The sequence below is a fragment of the Pelophylax lessonae genome (assembly GCF_965119305.1).
Source record: "Pelophylax lessonae genome assembly, chromosome: 4".
Classification (NCBI taxonomy): Eukaryota; Metazoa; Chordata; class Amphibia; order Anura; family Ranidae; genus Pelophylax; species Pelophylax lessonae.
Genome location: NC_138771.1, coordinates 652454446 through 652473063, shown reverse-complemented (window position 1 = coordinate 652473063; position 18618 = coordinate 652454446). Strand labels below are relative to the sequence as shown.

The 18618-nt window shown below is 43.2% G+C and overlaps 1 protein-coding gene across 1 annotated transcript in view; it reads left to right on the top strand.

The window, feature by feature from the left end:
- Positions 1–14818: 14818 nt before the first annotated feature.
- The window catches only part of LOC309553042 (uncharacterized protein), a gene marked incomplete at both ends in the record, with an annotated part of 54087 nt that continues 50287 nt past the window's right edge, over positions 14819–18618 (top strand). The window contains 1 exon segment of the mRNA XM_082253941.1: positions 14819–16115. Coding sequence (XP_082110067.1) covers positions 14819–16115 — 1297 coding nt within the window.

The window sequence follows — 18618 nt, the reverse complement described above, 5'->3', positions numbered from 1 at the left end:
CAGTGAATATGTGCTGAAGCATAGCGTTTGGAATGATACAGAATCATCTCCTGTACCGCCTACTAACATTACTGTTCGAACTCTCAACACAGAGACCTCCGACCTACAAAAACATGATCCTCTTCAAGTCCACAACGCACCTACCCAGCAAACCACATCACCTCTTGTCAACATCAAGGTGACTCCAAGCGACAAGCCACAGTTCAAGCAACAGCCAGCAGAAGCCTTAGAGACTAAGCTAAATGCTCTTGCAACCTCATTTTATCTTGGTAAACCTCACCCTTATTCACCAGAGTACTTTCACACCCGAGGGGTCCCACAAGTTACTTTGGCACCAAAGAGTGAGAGATCCGACCAATCTGACTTTGCCAGATATATGATTCGCTGTGAGCTCATTAACATTAGCACACCCTCTTAAGAAATATTGTGGACTTAGGGTAAAGACTGTCCAAGAATGAAGGGGGAGATTCTCCAGAAACTTGGAATATGCTATAGGTGCTGTGCTTCCTATGACCATTTTGCTAAAGATTGTAAAATTGTCATCAAGTGCACAGACTGCAGTAGTGACAAACACATTACAGCTATGCATCCTGCGCAACTTCCAGACAGTCCACAGCAGCCATCTACATTCAACCCTGATTCAAATCATAGCAGGGAGCAACAAAGTCATGCTCCAGCCACAACAAATGTTTCATCTTCATGGACTGAAGTCTGGGGAGAAGGATCAAGCCACAAATGATGTGCCAAGGTATGTCTAGTCAAAATATATCAAAAGGATCAACCTGAGAAAGCTACCAGGATGTATGCCATAATAGATGAGCAGAGCACCAGATCTCTGGTTAAACCTAAATTCTTTGAGATCTCTGGTATAAAGGAACATGCTACACCATATACTCTCAACACCTGTTCTGGTCATGTAGAAACCTCTGGCAGAAGGGCCGATGGGTTCATGGTTTCCCATATCAAGGTGAATAAAGGAATACCCTTGCCAACATTAGTTGAGCGTGACCATATACCAGACAACAGGGAAGAGATTCCTACTCCAGAATCTGCGTATCACCATCCCCACTTATAGCACCTGGTTACAGAGATTCCTCCAATGGACATGGATGCCAAAATCTTAGTATTGCTGGGTAGAGACATTCTCAGAGTACATAAAGTACGTCAGCAGTGAAATGGATCTGACAATGCCCCATATGCACAAAGACTTGATCTAGGCTGGGTAATAGTGGGTGATGTATGCTTGAACAGAATGCAAATGCCATCTGAGATTAACTCCTTTAAGACTCATGTGCTAAGAAATAGGCTCACTTCAGACAATGCCCTCATCATTATGAAGTAAAGGAGAAGCTGCTTGACATCATCCAGGTATCTGATGTTATTCCCATTCCTTGTGATGACAACTTAGGTAGCACAGTGTTTTGTACTACACGTGATGACATCAGAATAGCCTTGTAAATTGAAGATAGAGAGTTCATCACAATAATGGACAAGGATGAATTTAACTGCTGTGTTGAACCATTACCTCTTTGTGCTGCAAGAGTTAGTGTTAGGGATGCAAATGGTAGCCTGATGGCAGAGGAAGGCCCCACGCATGTCAGAGGCGGAGCTTAGATGGGAACCCCCAAGGTAAGTGACACAGGCTAACCTGAGGTGCGGAGTCTAAGTATCCACTGGTTTTCGCCAGAGCCTCTAGTGGTGAGGATAGACTTTGCTGCGTGTGAATACCAGGTCGCGGTCCTCAGGGTCGCCCCACCAAGGGAGAAACCGGTCAAGATCCGAAGGCAGATAAGCAGACAAGGGAGATCCGAGAGAATGGTGAAACAAGCCGGGGGTCAGGATGGGCAGCAGGTCAACGAGGTCAGGAACAAGCCAAAGGTCAAAACGGGTATTAAACAGGTAACAGGATGCAGGTTTCAGGAACACCGGAGGAGCTGCAGACAAGACAGCAAAGACACAGTGCTGCTGAGGTGTTTAAGTAAGGCAGCCTGTTTGCCAATTACTGAAATTAGTCTGCACTCGGTTAACCCTTTAGATTGCAGACTCATGACAGCACATCAGTATGCTGAACAAGCTTTATCCAGATACAACTCACTTCAGCGAACACTAAAGAACAGGCCTGAAATGAAGGACCACTTCATTGCCTTTATGAAAAAGGTCTTTGACAATGATCACGCTGAGCCAGCTCCACCTCTTCATGAACATGAGTGCTGGTATCTGCCTTTCTTTGGAGTGTATCATCCACGTAAACCAAAGCAAATCCGGGTAGTGTTTGACACCAGTGCCAAACATCAAGGTGTTTCTCTGAATGATGTTCTCCTCACTGGTCCGAACCTAACCAACAAACTTGTAGGGTACTTATGAGGTTCAGAAGAGAATCAGTTGCCATAACTGCTGACATTGAACAAATGTTCCATTGCTTCACAGTAAGAGAAGACCATAGGAACTTCCTAAGGTTTCTGTGGCACCGTGAAAACAACATAAACAATGAAGTGATTAAATATTGCATGAAAGTACATGTCTTTCGAAACAGTCCCTCACCTGTTGTTGCAACATATGGTTTACGAAGGACTGCTCTTGACTGTGAACAGAAATATGGCGCAGATGCTCAACACTTTGTTGAGAGAGACTTCTACGTGGACGATGGACTCAAATCCTTACCCACAGATGAAGAAGCTATAGACCTGCTCCAAAGGACTCAAGGTATGCTTTCTGAGGCCAGCCTCAGACTTCATAAGATTGCCTCAAACAGTGCTGCTGTGATGAAAACCTTTCAGTCTGGCGATCATGCCACAGGATTTAGGGATTTAAATCTGGGAATGGACATGCCTCCTGAAGAGACCACTGTGGTACTCAGCAGAAGTGGCCCACATCATTAAAAATAAAAAGCTAGCATTTTGTAATTATAAAAAAACCCAGAGCAATGAAGATAAGGAAATCTACAAGATTAGGCAGAAAAAGGCCAAGCAAGTTATAAGAACTTCTAAAGCGCAGGCAGAAGAAAAACTAGCTCAGTCTATGAAAAAGGGGGATAAGACATTCTTCAGATATATAAATGAAAAAAGGAAATTAAAACAAGGAATAACTAAATTAAAAACAAAGGACGGAAGGTATGTAGAAGAGAATAAAGGGCTAGCCGACTGCCTTAATGAATACTTCTGTTCAGTTTTTACAGAAGAAAAAGAAAGGATGACTAATGAATCGTTTGATGCATGTGTCTTTACAGAGGAAGACGTTCTAAGATTGTTGTCTAAAGTGAAGACAAATAAGTCACAGGGTCCTGATGATATACACCCAAAATTATTAAAAGAGCTTAGTGGTGAGCTGGCAAAACCATTAACAGATTTATTTAACCAATCATTAGTAACAGGAGTCATCCCGGAAGAATGGAAATTGGCAAATGTCGTGCCCATTCACAAAAAATGTAGTAGGGAGGAATCGAGCAACTATAGACCAGTGAATCTGACATCAATAGTAGGCAAATTAATGGAAACCCTATTAAAGGATAGAATTGTGGAACATCTTAAATTCCATGGATTGCAAGATGAAAAACAACATGGGTTTACTTCAGGGAGATCATGTCAAACAAATCTTATAGATTTTTTTGACTGGGTGACTAAAATAATAGACGGTGGAGGTGCAGTAGACATTGCGTAACTAGATTTTAGTAAGGCTTTTGACACTGTCCCACATAGAAGACTTATCAATAAACTGCAGTCATTGAGCATGGACTCCCATATTGTTGAGTGGATTAGGCAGTGGCTGAGTGACAGACAACAGAGGGTTGTAGTCAATGGAGAACATTCAGAACAAGGTCATGTTACCAGTGGGGTACCTCAGGGATCTGTACTGGGACCAATTTTGTTTAATATCTTCATAAGTGATATTGCAAAAGGCCTCGATGGTAAGGTTTGTCTTTTTGCTGATGACACAAAGATATGTAACAGGGTTGATGTTCCTGGAGGGAAATGCCAAATGGAAAAGGATTTAGGAAAACTAGAAGAATGGTCAGAACTCTGGCAACTGAAATTTAATGTGGATAAGTGCAAGATAATGCACCTGGGGCATAAAAACCCAAGGGCAGAATATAGAATATTTGACACAGTCCTGACCTCAGTATCTGAGGAAAGGGATTTAGGAGTAATTATTTCAGAAGACTTAAAGGTGGGAGGACAATGTAATAGAGCAGCACGAAATGCCAGCAGAATGCTTGGATGTATAGGGAGAGGTATAAGCAGTAGAAAGAGAGAAGTGCTTATGCCGCTGTACAGAACACTGGTGAGACCTCACTTGGAGTATTGTGCGCAGTACTGGAGGCCATATCTCCAGAAGGATATAGATACTCTAGAGAGAGTTCAGAGAAGAGCTACTAAACTAGTACATGGATTGCAGGAAAAAACTTACCAGGAAAGGTTAAAGGACCTTAACGTGTATAGCTTGGAAGAAAGAAGAGACAGAGGGGATATGATAGAAACTTTTAAATACATAAAGGGAATCAACTCGGTAAAGGAGGAGAGCATATTTAAAAGAAGAAAAACTACCACAAGAGGACACTGTTTTAAACTAGAGGGGCAAAGGTTTAAAAGTAATATGAGGAAGTATTACTTTACTGAGAGAGTAGTGGATGCATGGAATAACCTTCCTGCAGAAGTGGTAGCTGCAAATACAGTGAAGGAGTTTAAGCATGCATGGGATAGGCATAAGGCTATCCTTCATATAAGATAGGGCCAGGGACTATTCATAGGATTCAGATATATTGGGCAGACTAGATGGGCCAAATGGTTCTTATCTGCCGACACATTCTATGTTTCTATGTTTCTATGTTTCTGTTCAGAGAAGTCTGGGCTTACGGTAGAACTTCATAAAAGACACTTTCGGCTTTCAAGTCAGCGCTGCAAACAAGCCATTCACAAAACGTGGTGTTCTGTCAGTGGTGAACAGCCTATACTATCCACTGGGATTTGTGGCTCCCATCACCATACAAGGTAAATCTCTATTAAGACAGCTATAAGAGACCATTCAAGATTGGGATGCTCCACTACCAAAGGACAAATATTCAAAGTTTGAGTCCTGGAAACAATCTCTACATGCCCTAGATGGAATTGACATACCACGCTGCTACACTTCAACTTCCCTTGCTGCAAGTCAGAGAAAAGAGATTCACATCTTCTCAGATGCATCCACTGAGGCCATAGCAGCTGTAGCCTACCTCAAGGTAAGAGACTCTCACAAACAAACCCATGTAGGGCTTCTGTTTGGCAAAGCCAAGTTAGCACCTAAGCCTGAACACACAATTCCCAGGCTTGAACTTTGCGGGACTGTGCTAGTTGTAGAAGTTGCAGATTTTATACTGCGTGAGCTAGACATTCAGATAGATGACATCAAATTCTACACAGACAGGAAAGGTTGTTTTAGGCTATATATACAATCGGACAAAAAGCTTCTATGTCAGTAACTGTGTAGAAAGAATCAGAAAATCCTCAAGGCCTGAACAATGGTTTCATGTTTGTTAGCTCAATCTTGTCAGGAGGCAATTACAAGATGATATACAGCCCTTCAGTCCTCACTCCCCCTAGATAGTGAATTCTCTCTCCTCTGGCCAGGAGACCTAACGACACATAGCACTCAAGCTTAGCGTAGAAACATCTGATTTTATTGCAAGTTTCGCTCATATTTAAGGGAAGTTTTGAGCGGCAAAAACTGCTTTAAACTGGTTACAATTCATGAGTCAATTTAACAATAGAACATATCTCACAGAAACAATACATGAAAGGCTTTTGTTTTCCCTATACATCTCTGTAAGTGTGGGGTGTCGTGTGTCTGAGATTGTGTTTGTGGACAAGGGCCGTTCCGTCTCTACTCAGCTTGTCTGATGTGTTAATGTAAGCAATTGTCAATTGTTTATGGGTGGTGTCAGTAATCTCTATGTGAAGCCTCAACTTGTCAAGTGTCCAAATGGATGAATGGAAAGGTGTTTAACATGTCAACGTCTTGCCGTCTATATGCAAAATATCCAACTGTCAAGTGTCCAAATGAATGAATGGAAAGGTGTTTAACATGTCAACGTCTTGTCATCTATATGCAAAATACAGCTGTCTGATGTCCAGGGTGTATGAATGAGTGTTAGTCTGGCTCGATAATATGTAATTGCAAGGGACCACATTCCATTGGAAAGTGGGCATGAGCTGAAATATATTATGAAATATAATAAGGCACGTTAATACAATCTTTCAACCCAACCTTTGATCCCAACCTTATTCATAAGGGTGGGATCACCTAGAGTCTGTGAATAGCACTATGTGCCCTCCTGGGATATATGTCCAATTATGAATGAGCTGGACATTCTTGACATACCTGGGTTGTGTTATTGTATGAGTGCATGTCATATTATTGGTAACTGACTTGCACAAAACAGGTGACATTATATTCTAAAGTGTATGTAGGCTGGTGACTTGGTTGTGTGCACATAGGGATATAACTTCTTAGAATTCTATCAAATCAAAAACAGACATGTTCAAAGGGGAGGGTCATAGCTTGCAAGAATCTATGGCCTGAAAAATCCAAACTCCATATTATGGCAATAAAGTCACTACTAATAGACCATGGCAGCACATAACACCGGTTGACTATAGCATGTGAATTTTCAACATCTCCTAAAGCCTAATGTCCTTTGTGTCCAATAGGCTTGACTTCAACTGTAAAGTGGAGACATTAATGTCTCGTGTCTCTCTCCTTTCCTGGGGTGAGGAAGGGCAAAATGAGGAGAGGTTCTCCGGGTGGTGAGCACATGTTGCAAGTAACCAGACAGTGGCTACTAGTGCTAAGCTTGCGTCTGTCTCGATCCAACTGGAATTCATCTGGTGCTCGTCACAATCTCCGGTCCGCAGTCGTGGGGTCCAGGGGTGGGGCTTCCGTCTGTCTGGATCCAACTGGAATTCGTCTGGTGCTCGTCACAATCTCTGGTCCGCAGTCGTGGGGTCCAGGGGTGGGGCTTCCGTCTGTCTCCAGGCTTGAATGGGTGGGTTGGTGCACCTATTGGCAAACGAAACGAGAGCGAAATATCACCATAATCACTGTTTAATTTTTTCAATTAATTCTGCCACATATTCCTCTTGCAAAATCTCTAGATATGAGAATTTATGGATTCATGAGGTTGGGAAGGGTTTCCCCATCAAAATTTCAAAGGGAGATAGCTTGGTACTTGGGTCTGGAGTCATTCTGACTTCAGCAAGAATAGCAGGTAAGTACAGAGACCAGAATACAAGTTTTACAAGAATGGCCGGAGTATATTGCGGCACTGGGGTTTAGGGCCTACAGGAAGGCAGGTAATTTTTTAAGACAGGAAGGATACCTAATGGCACTATTTTGGGAGAACACAGCATGTCCACACATGCAACAATGGTGAAGGCCCTTGGAGGGGTTGAACTGCCTTGTATTCTCCAAAGGTGGAGATGGGTTAGCTTGCAGTCCTCTGACTCACCCAAGCAGGCAGCTACCTAGAACTGAGAATCCCCTGCATGGCTAAGATGCTGTGATCACTGAACAGCAGGGAGTAAAATTGAAGCTGTCTTGTGTACATGGACACATAGAGACACACAAAACAGCTAGAAGTAAGTACTCATGCAAACATAAATTTATAAGGGTTTGCACAATTGCTCAGTGACACCAAACAGGAAATTGAAACCAAATAGCCTTGGAGACACAGGATCTGACTTCAAGGACCATTTATATGCAAAGAATGGGGCAATGAGTCACCTTAGTATGAAAAGAGTTGGATTAGCTGGCCATGCAACTAATTGAATTTACCACAGGAGGTTACCTTGTAGTAACGCTGGCATAAATTCATTATAATTCTTAGCACACTATCAACAAGTTATCCAATTCCATCCTATTTTGTTTTTTTCACAATCTCATAAAAGAAAACTTTATAAGACCAGAGATGCTTAATTATCTAAGGCATAGCACCTCATTCATGCCAGAGCTCATATATGTCGAATTAGAACACATCAAATATCTGACACCCAATAAATAAGAACTTTCTAACACCCATAAAAACAGTCTAATCAATCAGGAAAAAACAATTTGTAAACAATACTCCCATAAGGTTGAGTTGTCGTTGAAGGCTGTGATCCTTCGTTCTGAAAGCCTAAAATTAAATTTATCTGAGAAATAAGCATCAAGAAGGGTTTAGTAACAAAACATTTTACTTTTCCTCCTAAAAATAAACCAACGGTTAGAGGAATTTAGCATACAGTAAGCATGTCAAACATTTTCCTTCCTAACAGTGCACTTCTCTAATACCAAAAATTGTTGACGTCAAATTAATTATTACCACGTGGATTTCTATATTTTTTTGTGATGGTATACCATAAATTTAAAGAAAAAATTATGATTGTTCACCATGGTTAAAAAATGAGCAGCTCAAAAATAAACATTAGTAATTTCCCATTTGGATACAAGAACTTATACGTCACCATTTTTCACCCATTTGGAACATTCAAAAACTGTTTTTCTCTACAAAAGCAAAACTGATAGTTAATATACATTTGCATATACGATTAACAGATTCTTTAGTACTTCCCTCTTCAAGTTCACCCAGCTCAGTCAATTTATATGACAATACAACTGTTTACACTCCCTTTTGCAATTACCTGTGTCACAGACAGGAGAAGGGGGGGGGGGGGGTTGTGTGCAAAAAAAGGCACCAACATTTTTTTTTTTTTAAGTCAGTGATAAAGAAATAAAAGTCGGTGACACAAAACCTCAATGACAAGGTTAAAAATTGCTCATGATTGTAAGGATAGAAATACACTTTTAGTCCTTAAGGTCACACTTTACACACCAAATATATTTTCTTGCTTCTAAAAGCTGCCATGACCAGCATAGCACGGATTTGTTACTTTTTTTGTTGTACTCGTGGCAAAATCACATCACTTTAAAACATAATAAACACATAACAAATCATTATGCAACCAATATTCATTCAGTGTTATGAAATGCTTTGCTGATACAGCACTTTTAGGAACAGTGTTAAAACGAACACAACATAACGATTCATGGATCTAAGGTTGCCCATACACAATACAATTTTCATACAATTTTCCTAAACGTAAATTTCATTATTTTCTCTGGATTCTCCTTACCTTGAGACAGTGGCGTAGCGTGGGGGGTGCAGGGGGGGCCACTGGCACCGGGCGCAACATTTAGGGGGGCGCATCCCACGCCCGCAATCGGCGGGATCAAAGTGTCCCTTTATTCTGAAGTTGTTTGCCCGCATTCCACCTCTTGGCTCAGTGACCGCCGCTTTGTGCAAGACGAGCGGTGATTGGCAGTACAGCGGCGGACCGCTGAAGGTGTCATGCGGCCAGGGGGCGGGGCTGGTTCGTGGATGAAGATGCCAGTCTGTGGCTCGGTGCATGTGCAGCGCCTCTTCCGGAGTCTCTCCCTGCTGTCCGGCCGGCCACCGACATGCTGTCTCTCCCCTCCTCGAGTCGCCAGTGTATTGGCAATTTGGCACAGAACAAGGTAAGTGATGTCTTGCCTGCCCCCAGGGCCCAGGGAAGTGGGGGGGTCAGTGTAGGGGGGTCAGCATAGGTGTCAGTGTAGGGGAAGTGGACATGGGAGGGAGGGAGGGGGGGGTCAGTGAAGGGGGTGTCAGTGTAGGTGTCAGTGTATGGGGGGTCAGTGTAGAGGAGGGTGTGTCAGTGTAGGGGGGTCAGCATAGGGGTCAGTGTAGGTGTCAGTGTAGGGGGGGTCAGTGTATGTGGAAATGTAGGGGGGTCAGTATAGGTGTCAGTGTATGTGGGGGTCAGTGTAGGGGGGTCAGTATAGGTGGGTCAGTATAGGTGTCAGTGTATGGGGGGGTCAGTATAGCTATTAGTGTAGGGGTCAGTGTAGTGGGGGTCAGTGTATGTGGAAATGTAGGGGGGAGTCAGTGTAGGGGTCAGTGTATGGGGGGGTCAGTGTATGTGGGAATGTAAGGGGGTCGGTATATGTGTCAGTGTAGCTGTCAGTGTACGGGGGGGTCAGTGTAGGTGTCAGTGTATGGGGGGGTCAGTGTAGGTGTCAGTGTATGGGGGGGTCAGTGTAGAGGAGGGTGTGTCAGTGTAGGGGGGTCAGCATAGGTGTCAGTGTAGGTGTCAGTATATGGGGGGGATCAGTGTAGGGGGGATCAGTGTATGTGGAAATGTAGGGGGGTCAGTGTATGTGGAAATGTAGGGGGGTCAGTATAGGTGTCAGTGTATGTGGCGGTCAGTGTAGGGGGGTCAGTATAGGTGTCAGTGTATGGGGGAGGTCAGTATAGGTGTCAGTGTATGGGGCGGGTCAGTATAGCTATTAGTGTAGGGGTCAGTGTAGTGGGGGTCAGTGTATGTGGAAATGTAGGGGGGAGTCAGTGTAGGGGTCAGTGTATGGGGGGGTCAGTGTATGTGGGAATGTAAGGGGGTCAGTATAGGTGTCAGTGTAGCTGTCAGTGTACGGGGGGGGGTCAGTGTAGGTGTCAGTGTATGGGGGGGGGTCAGTGTAGAGGAGGGTGTGTCAGTGTAGGGGGGTCAGCATAGGTGTCAGTGTAGGTGTCAGTGTATGGGGGGGATCAGTGTAGGGGGGGTCAGTGTATGTGGAAATGTAGGGGGGTCAGTATAGGTGTCAGTGTATGTGGCGGTCAGTGTAGGGGGGTCAGTATAGGTGTCAGTGTATGGGGGAGGTCAGGGTAGGGGGGTCAGTATAGTTATTAGTGTAGGGGTCAGTGTAGGGGGGTCAGTATAGCTATTAGTGTAGGGGTCAGTATAGCTATTAGTGTAGGGGGTCAGTGTATGTGGAAATGTAGGGGGAAGTCAGTGTATGGGGGGTCAGTGTATGTGGGAATGTAAGGGGGTCAGTATAGGTGTCAGTGTAGCTGTCAGTGTATGGGGGGGGGTCAGTGTAGGGGGTGTCAGTATAGGTGTTAGTGTAGGGGTCAGTGTATGGGGGGGTCAGTGTAGGGGGGTCTGTATAGGTGTCAGTGTAGGGGGTGTTAGTGTATGGGGGCGTCAGTGTGTAGAAATGTAAGGGGGAGTCAGTGTAGGGGTCAGTGTATGGGGGGTCAGTGTATGTGTCAGTGTAGTGGGGGTAAGTGAAGGGGGGTCAGTCTAGGTGTCAGTGTATGGGGGGGTAGGTCTGTGTAGTGGTCTAGTAGGTTTGTGTAGGGGGCGCAAATTACTTGCCTTGCCCCGGGTGCTGACAACCCACGCTACGCCACTGCCTTGAGAATTTCCCATTATCTTAAGCTCAGAACACAAAGTGAGATCAGCTGAGTTTGAAGGTTTATATATATATATATATATATATATATATATATATACATATGGATGGTGAGGTCAGTATTTAGACTTTATTGGAAAACCTAGTTTTCCAACTTATGTGGTTTCCTGCGTCTTTATAATCAGATTTATATACACCCAATTTATGGTTTTCTGTTAACTATCCTGGGTGGGCAAGTTTATACCTTCAAGCTCAGCTTAATATCACATACAATCTCCACATACATCAATACAATGGCATGCAATCTTATATAACGACTAAAAATACACTTAAATGTCTATACAAATATACAAAGTTTAGAGGGAGAATTCGCTATCACACACAGTACTGCTTTGTAATCGGGTTTCAGACCCTGGGGTATCAGACCCCATCTTATCTTTGGGGCTTCAGACCCTGGAGTATCAGACCCCATCTTATCTTTGGGAATATCAGATTCCTGGGAGGTGCTAAAAATAGCGGTTAACTGGGTACCGTTATTCTGCTCTGACAGTATAGGGTGGCAATAAATAAAAAATAAAATTACTCACCCAATACTGTGTTATGGCAGATCCCACTTTTCTGACACCAAACTGTTAGCTCAATCTCGTCAGGAGGCAATTACAAGATTATATACAGCCCTTCAGTCCTCACTCCCCCTAGATAGTGAATTCTCTCTCCTCTGGCCAGGAGACATAACGACACATAGCACTCAAGCTTAGCATAGAAACATCTGATTTTATTGCAAGTTTCGCTCATATTTAAGGGAAGTTTTGAGCGGCAAAAACGGCTTTAAACTGGTTACAATTCATGAGTCAATTTAACAATAGAACATATCTCACAGAAACAATACATGAAAGGCTTTTGTTTTCCCTATACATCTCTGTAAGTGTGGTGTGTCGTGTGTCTGAGATTGTGTTTGTGGACAAGGGCCGTTCCGTCTCTACTCAGCTTGCCTGATGTGTTAATGTAAGCAATTGTCAATTGTTTATGGGTGGTGTCAGTAATCTCTATGTGAAGCCTCAACTTGTCAAGTGTCCAAATGGATGAATGGAAAGGTGTTTAACATGTCAATGTCTTGCCGTCTATATGCAAAATATCCAACTGTCGAGTGTCCAAATGAATGAATGGAAAGGTGTTTAACATGTCAACGTCTTGTCATCTATATGCAAAATACAGCTGTCTGATGTCCAGGGTGTATGAATGAGTGTTAGTCTGGCTTGTTAATATGTAATTGCAAGGGACCACATTCCATTGGAAAGTGGGCATGAGCTGAAATATATTATGAAATATAATAAGGCACGTTAATACAATCTTTCAATGTTCCATCAGAGTTTAATCCTGCGGATCATGCCACCAGATCAATGTCTGCAAGTGTCTTTGCAAATTCCTCTTGGTTAACAGTTCCTGCTGGCTCATACCGAAGAAACTACAGCTGAGGTCTTCAGTCTTCTAGATCCTGACAAAGATCCAGAGTTCCCAACCATCCTTATTCCAGCTACTCTCTTAACCAGAAGCTTGGATCTGTTTCTGTTCCACCTGGAGACTTTTATGCGAGGAACTTATACCGTGAGCAATGGAAGAGAGTATAACACCTTGCAAACCGTTTATGGAATCGTTAGAAGATGGAGTATCTTTCTCTTCTTCAAGGACACAGAAAATGGCAACGTCTGAACCCTAAACTGCAAGTTGGAGATCTTGTTCTGCTTACAGACCAGCAAGCGGAAAGAATGGAATGGCCCATGGGGCTGATTGTAAAGACCATGCCTAGCAATGATGGTATGGTACGCAAGGTAGAGGTAAAGATTGCCAGACAAGGAAATGTAAAGACTTTCCTCAGACCCATTACAGTACTTGTTCTAGTCTTGCCTTTTGGAGACTGAACTTCCCTCCTGGATTTGTTGGATCCAGTTTCTGTCAGAAGAAGAATGTGCCTTGGACTTTGACACTTCTTCATGTCTTATGCAGTTATTGTTGTTGTCTGTTTTCTTTTGCCTTTCAGGTCTTCAAGACAACTGCAAATTGCACAATTGTTTATTTGCATTGCATAACTCCACACTAACTGCACTATTGATGTGACAGCCACAATGACACGGAGGGAGCTCAGCTGCAAGGAATAAGGAGTACACAAATCTGTCCCTACACCAGTATCTGTGGCATGCAGACATGTCAGAATTCTAAAGAGTATAGAAGACACTCTTTATGAATTACCCTGAATATACTGTGAATAGAAAAAGAAAAACCTTTATGTGACTTCTACAAACCTCACTTTTGGATACCAGCCCTTTAAATTGTATCTAAAAAAAATACCATCATAATTCTCTGCATGTCCAGGTTTTGGGACAATAATAATAATAATATATATTTTTTTGGGGGTACAAAGGCTGCAGCATATGTGTGCTGTGATCAGCATGATGCAACCACGTCCACCTTTCAGCGCAGCTCACTTAAAGCGGAGTTCCCCCTTGGAAAAGCTTTTTTAAATAAAAATACCCCTGGGACAGTCAGGGCTAGTGCATTCCACAATGGATAGCCTCTGATCTGTCCCGGGTTGCACTTAGCTTTTAGAAGAAATACTTACCTTGAAAAAGTATTATCCAGCGCTGCCATCTCAGGTGTGGGCAGCTTGAAGCCAGCGCGATCCTCTTATGTGTCCTCTTCCGTCTTCTTCGGTCCCACGATGCACTGCACCGGCCCCGCCGTCACTTCCGGTGCTGCAGCGTCATCCCTGCACAGCTTCTGGGCATGCCCAGAAGCTGTTTAGCAAGGTATGACGGTGCCTGCACCGGAACTGACGTCGGGGCCGGTGCAGGTGCATTTATTCCTGGGAGCGATGACGTTCAGCTCCCAGGAGTCATTGCAAGCCAGGAAGTGACGAATCGCCACGGCCGCTGAGGGGAGGAAGTAAGGTGAGTATATTTTCTTCTAAACCAGGTAAGTAAAAAAAATAAAATAATTGCAATTATCCATTTGTTTTTCAGGTGACCCCGGGCATGAAGATGGAGGTAAGTTTAATTTTAGGGTGGAACTCCGCTTTAAGGAGCCATGTTTCTCCTCCACACTTATCTTTCTCTCTTTATCTTTCTTCTAAGGCCAGGTTCACACTGCACCCTACTTCAAAAAGTCGCACGACTTTGAAGTCGGACCCCAGTGAGACGTTGGCACAACTTGCATGCGACTTCTGCAACAGAAATCAATGCAAGTTGTAACAAAGTTTGACCAAAAGTAGTGCAGGAACCTTTTTCTAAGTCAGAGCGACTCAAGTCGCACTGATTAGAATGGTTCCCTTGCACAGAATGGGGTCTGACTTCTGATGTGACATGTGCTTCAAAGTCAGAGTGATTGTTGCATCCGTGTGAACCAAGCCTAAAGCTGAGAGATGTGATTATCTCTACTACCTCCCTCTTATGAACTCTGATCTCTGTGTCTAATAATACTGAATCAGCCCAGCCTCTTCCTGTGTAGGAGGAGGTGACCTCTTCAAACTGTATTCTTTTCCGGAGTCAGGGACCTTTAGTTTCATTTCACTTTTCTACTGTCAGCGATGGCGTCTGCTGATCTGAGAGCTGAGCTGGAATGTTCCGTCTGTCTGAACATTTATACAGATCCTGTAATGCTGAGATGCGGACACAACTTCTGCCGGGTCTGTATTGATCGTGTGCTGGATACACAGGAGGGGTCTGGAGGATATTTCTGTCCTGAATGCAGAGAGAAGTTTCCGGATCGGCCTGCACTGCACAGGAACATAACACTGCGTAACATAGTGGGGAATTTCCTGTCTGCTCAGCCTGATCAGGAGTCCGGGGGCTTCTGTACTTACTGTGTGGACTATCCTGTACCTGCTGTTAGATCCTGTCTGCTCTGTGAGGTTTCTCTGTGTGATAAACACCTAAGAGTCCACAAAAAGTCCCCAGAACACATCTTAACTGACCCCACCTTGTCCATGGAGAGCAGGAAATGCTCCGTCCATAAGGAAGTTTTGAAGTATTACTGCACTGAGGATGATACCTGTATCTGTGAGTCCTGCAGTTTGGCTGGAGAACATCGAGGACACCAGGTGGAGTCACTGGATGAGGCTTCTGGGAAGAAGAAAAAACTGAGGAACGTTCTGCAGAAACTTATGACAAAGAAAGAGGAGACGGAGGAAAGAGTCCAGAGTCTGCAGGAACACAGGAGGAAAGTAGAAGAAAAAGCAGCTGGTGACATCGAGAGAGTCACTGCCCTGTTTAGAGATCTCAGGAGACGTCTGGAAGACCTGGAGAAGAGAGTCCTGAGGGAGATCTCCGGGCGGGCAGAGCGGATCTCCATCTCCATCCGGGATCTGGAAATAAAGAAGGAGGAGCTGTCCAGGAAGATGCGTCACATTGAGGAGCTGTGTAACATGACGGATCCACTGACTGTCTTACAGGAATCAGACACAGGTGACTTGTGTGATACTGAGGATGGAGATAATGAGGACAGAGAGAGACATGAGAAGCTCCTCCATGATGGAGGGGGTCTGGATGTGGCTGGGATATCACACACATTACACACAGTATCTGATATAACAGAGGTAAATGTATACTCCTATATACAGGAAGCTGCAGACATATTACTGGATGTAAACACAGCTAATAATATTCTACATATATCAGATGACAGGAAAACTGTATCCTGGTCAGATAGAAACCAGAATCGTCCAGAAACACCAGAGAGATTTAAGTATGCTCAAGTGTTGAGCAGTCGGGGTTTCTCCTCAGGGAGACATTACTGGGAAGTGGATGTCGGGGGATCAAATGGGTGGGGAGTCGGGATGTGTTACCCCAGTATAGACAGGGGAGGAGTGCAGTCATGGATTGGAAATAATAACAAGTCTTGGGGATTGTACAGGTATAGTTATCAGTATTCGGTGAGACATAACAGTAAACTGATCCTCTTAACCACCAATATCTCCAGTTACAGAGTCGGGATATATCTGGATTATGAGGCCGGGCGGATCACTTTTTATGATCTGTGTGACCCGATCCGACCCCTCCACACCTTCACCACCACCTTCACTGAGCCCCTCCATGCTGGGATATATTTAGAGAGAGGTTCTATGAAGATCTGTGGGGGGAATCGGGAGATATAAAACTGGTGACATCACAGGGAGGAGGGATAGAATTGGTGGAATATTCAGCCAATAGGATAATGCAGTGGGAGGGGCTTAAGTCAGTGTCCTGCAGGTTATTCTACTATAAATAAATGTAAGATTTCTCCCACTGATCTATCTATCTATCTATCTATCTATCTATCTATCTATCTATCTATCTATCTATCTATCTATCTATCTATCTATCTATCTATCTATCTATCTAATTAAAGTGGTTGTAAAGTCTATTTTATTATATTAATAATCATGTTACACTCACCTGCTCTGTGTAATGGTATTGCATAGAGCCCCCCGATCCTCCTCTTCTGGGGTCCCCCTCTGGTGCTCTCCTGGTCTTTGTGTGCCACCACAGCAAGCCGCTACCTAGGGGGGTCCCACCTGCAGGATTGCTGCCAAGTCAGGCTGTGTGCATCTATTGACACACACAGCAACACTGGGACATTTTCTCTTAATGCAGGGAATGTCTTTACAACCACTTTAATAAAATGTGATGTATTAGTAAAATGTTTTCTCTTAGTGATGAATGTGGTTGGGAAGGGTTAGAACCCCGGTCAGGTGTTTTCCAGTTCTCTGTGACTACATTTGATAGATTTACGCTCACTTCCTGTCCTGCTGACAACGTTTTACCAGACAGGAAGTGAGGGGAAATCTTCTACAGCAACACCGGGCTCAATTCACTAAGTGTAAAATACTGCAGGGAAAATGGCGGGAAATGAACACATTCTGTATATATAAAAAGTTACTAATTCGTAAAAAAGCTACAAAAATACTGCATGTGTTATATCTATAAATGGGGAAAGTTTCCTATTCTTTGTATCTGTCAGCCGGGGATTCCCAACTGACAGGAGAATTACTGATTTACAATCAATAATAGATGAATATTGAACTAGAACTATGTTTATTTTTTCCATTTTGGATGGAGTAAAGGAGGGATATGACCCCTGTCTGTTTTTTGTTTTTGTGGGAGATTCCCCTTCACTTCCTGTCCCATATCCAAAAAACAGGAAGTGAGAGGAAATCCCTGCAAGGTAAAGCAGCATTAAACCCCAAAGCAAACATTCATTATATTGCAGTTTACCAATCCTTAGATGTGATGGCTGCATTTGTTTTCTTTTTTTAGGCTTTCTTTCTTCTTTTTTCACCTGGTGATCCAGCCAGTAAGTCTGATGTTTTTCAAAATAACAAACTCTCCTGCAGAATGTATCAGTTACAGAAATGAGACAAACCTTTTAGCACTGACAGTGGTGCTTACAATGATCAGTTTTTATTTCTTTATGTAAAACCTTTATCCCAAAAGGAACAAAACTGCTGTAACTTATTATAAAGTGTGAGCTGGAGTTTGGCTTCAGTTGGTTAGTGTATCTAAATCTGCTAGTCCATCTAACACTCCTCTCCCCCTCCACAATGCAACTGTTTTGTGCCTCCTCGTCTCATTCCTCTGGAGATCACCAGGTGAAAACAGAGGAGAAAAAATCTAAAAAAAAAAAGAAAACGAATTCAGCCATTACATCTAATGATTGGTAAGCTGCAATATAATACATTTTTGGTTTTGGGTTTAATATGGCTTCAAGGGAATCCCTGGTTGTCACCGGAACTTGTGTCCCCATTGGAAGATTTCCCCAGCAGAGGATAAATAAGTAGTATATATAGCAGAGGATAAATAAGGAGTATATATAGCAGAGGATAAATAAGCAGTATATATAGCAGGGGATAAATAAGGAGTATATATAGCAGAGGATAAATAAGGAGTATATATAGCAGGGGATAAATAAGGAGTATATAAAGCAGGGAATAAATAAGGAGTATATATAGCAGGGGATAAATAAGGAGTATATATATCAGGGGATAAATAAGGAGTATATATAGCAGAGGATAAATAAGGAGTGTGACAGTGTTCGCCGTCACTGGGAGTGAGGGACAGATACTTAAGGGACGCTGAGAGAATGGTTTGGATGGCTTTAGATGGGACAGTAATATTTGTCAGCAAATATATAAAGATAAACAATTTGACTGTTCAGATTGCTAGAATATTGCAGGAGTGTCTCATAGACCCTTGCTAGTGGGGTGGGGCTTGTTATTGGTAAGTGCCTGTATTCCATTGTTTTATTGTTCCTGTCTGCCTTAAGATAAACTTATTATGGGATGTATATGTGTATGTGGATTGGCTGCTAAGGGGGAAGGGGATTGTCCCACAGTGTATATCCTTTTGTGCA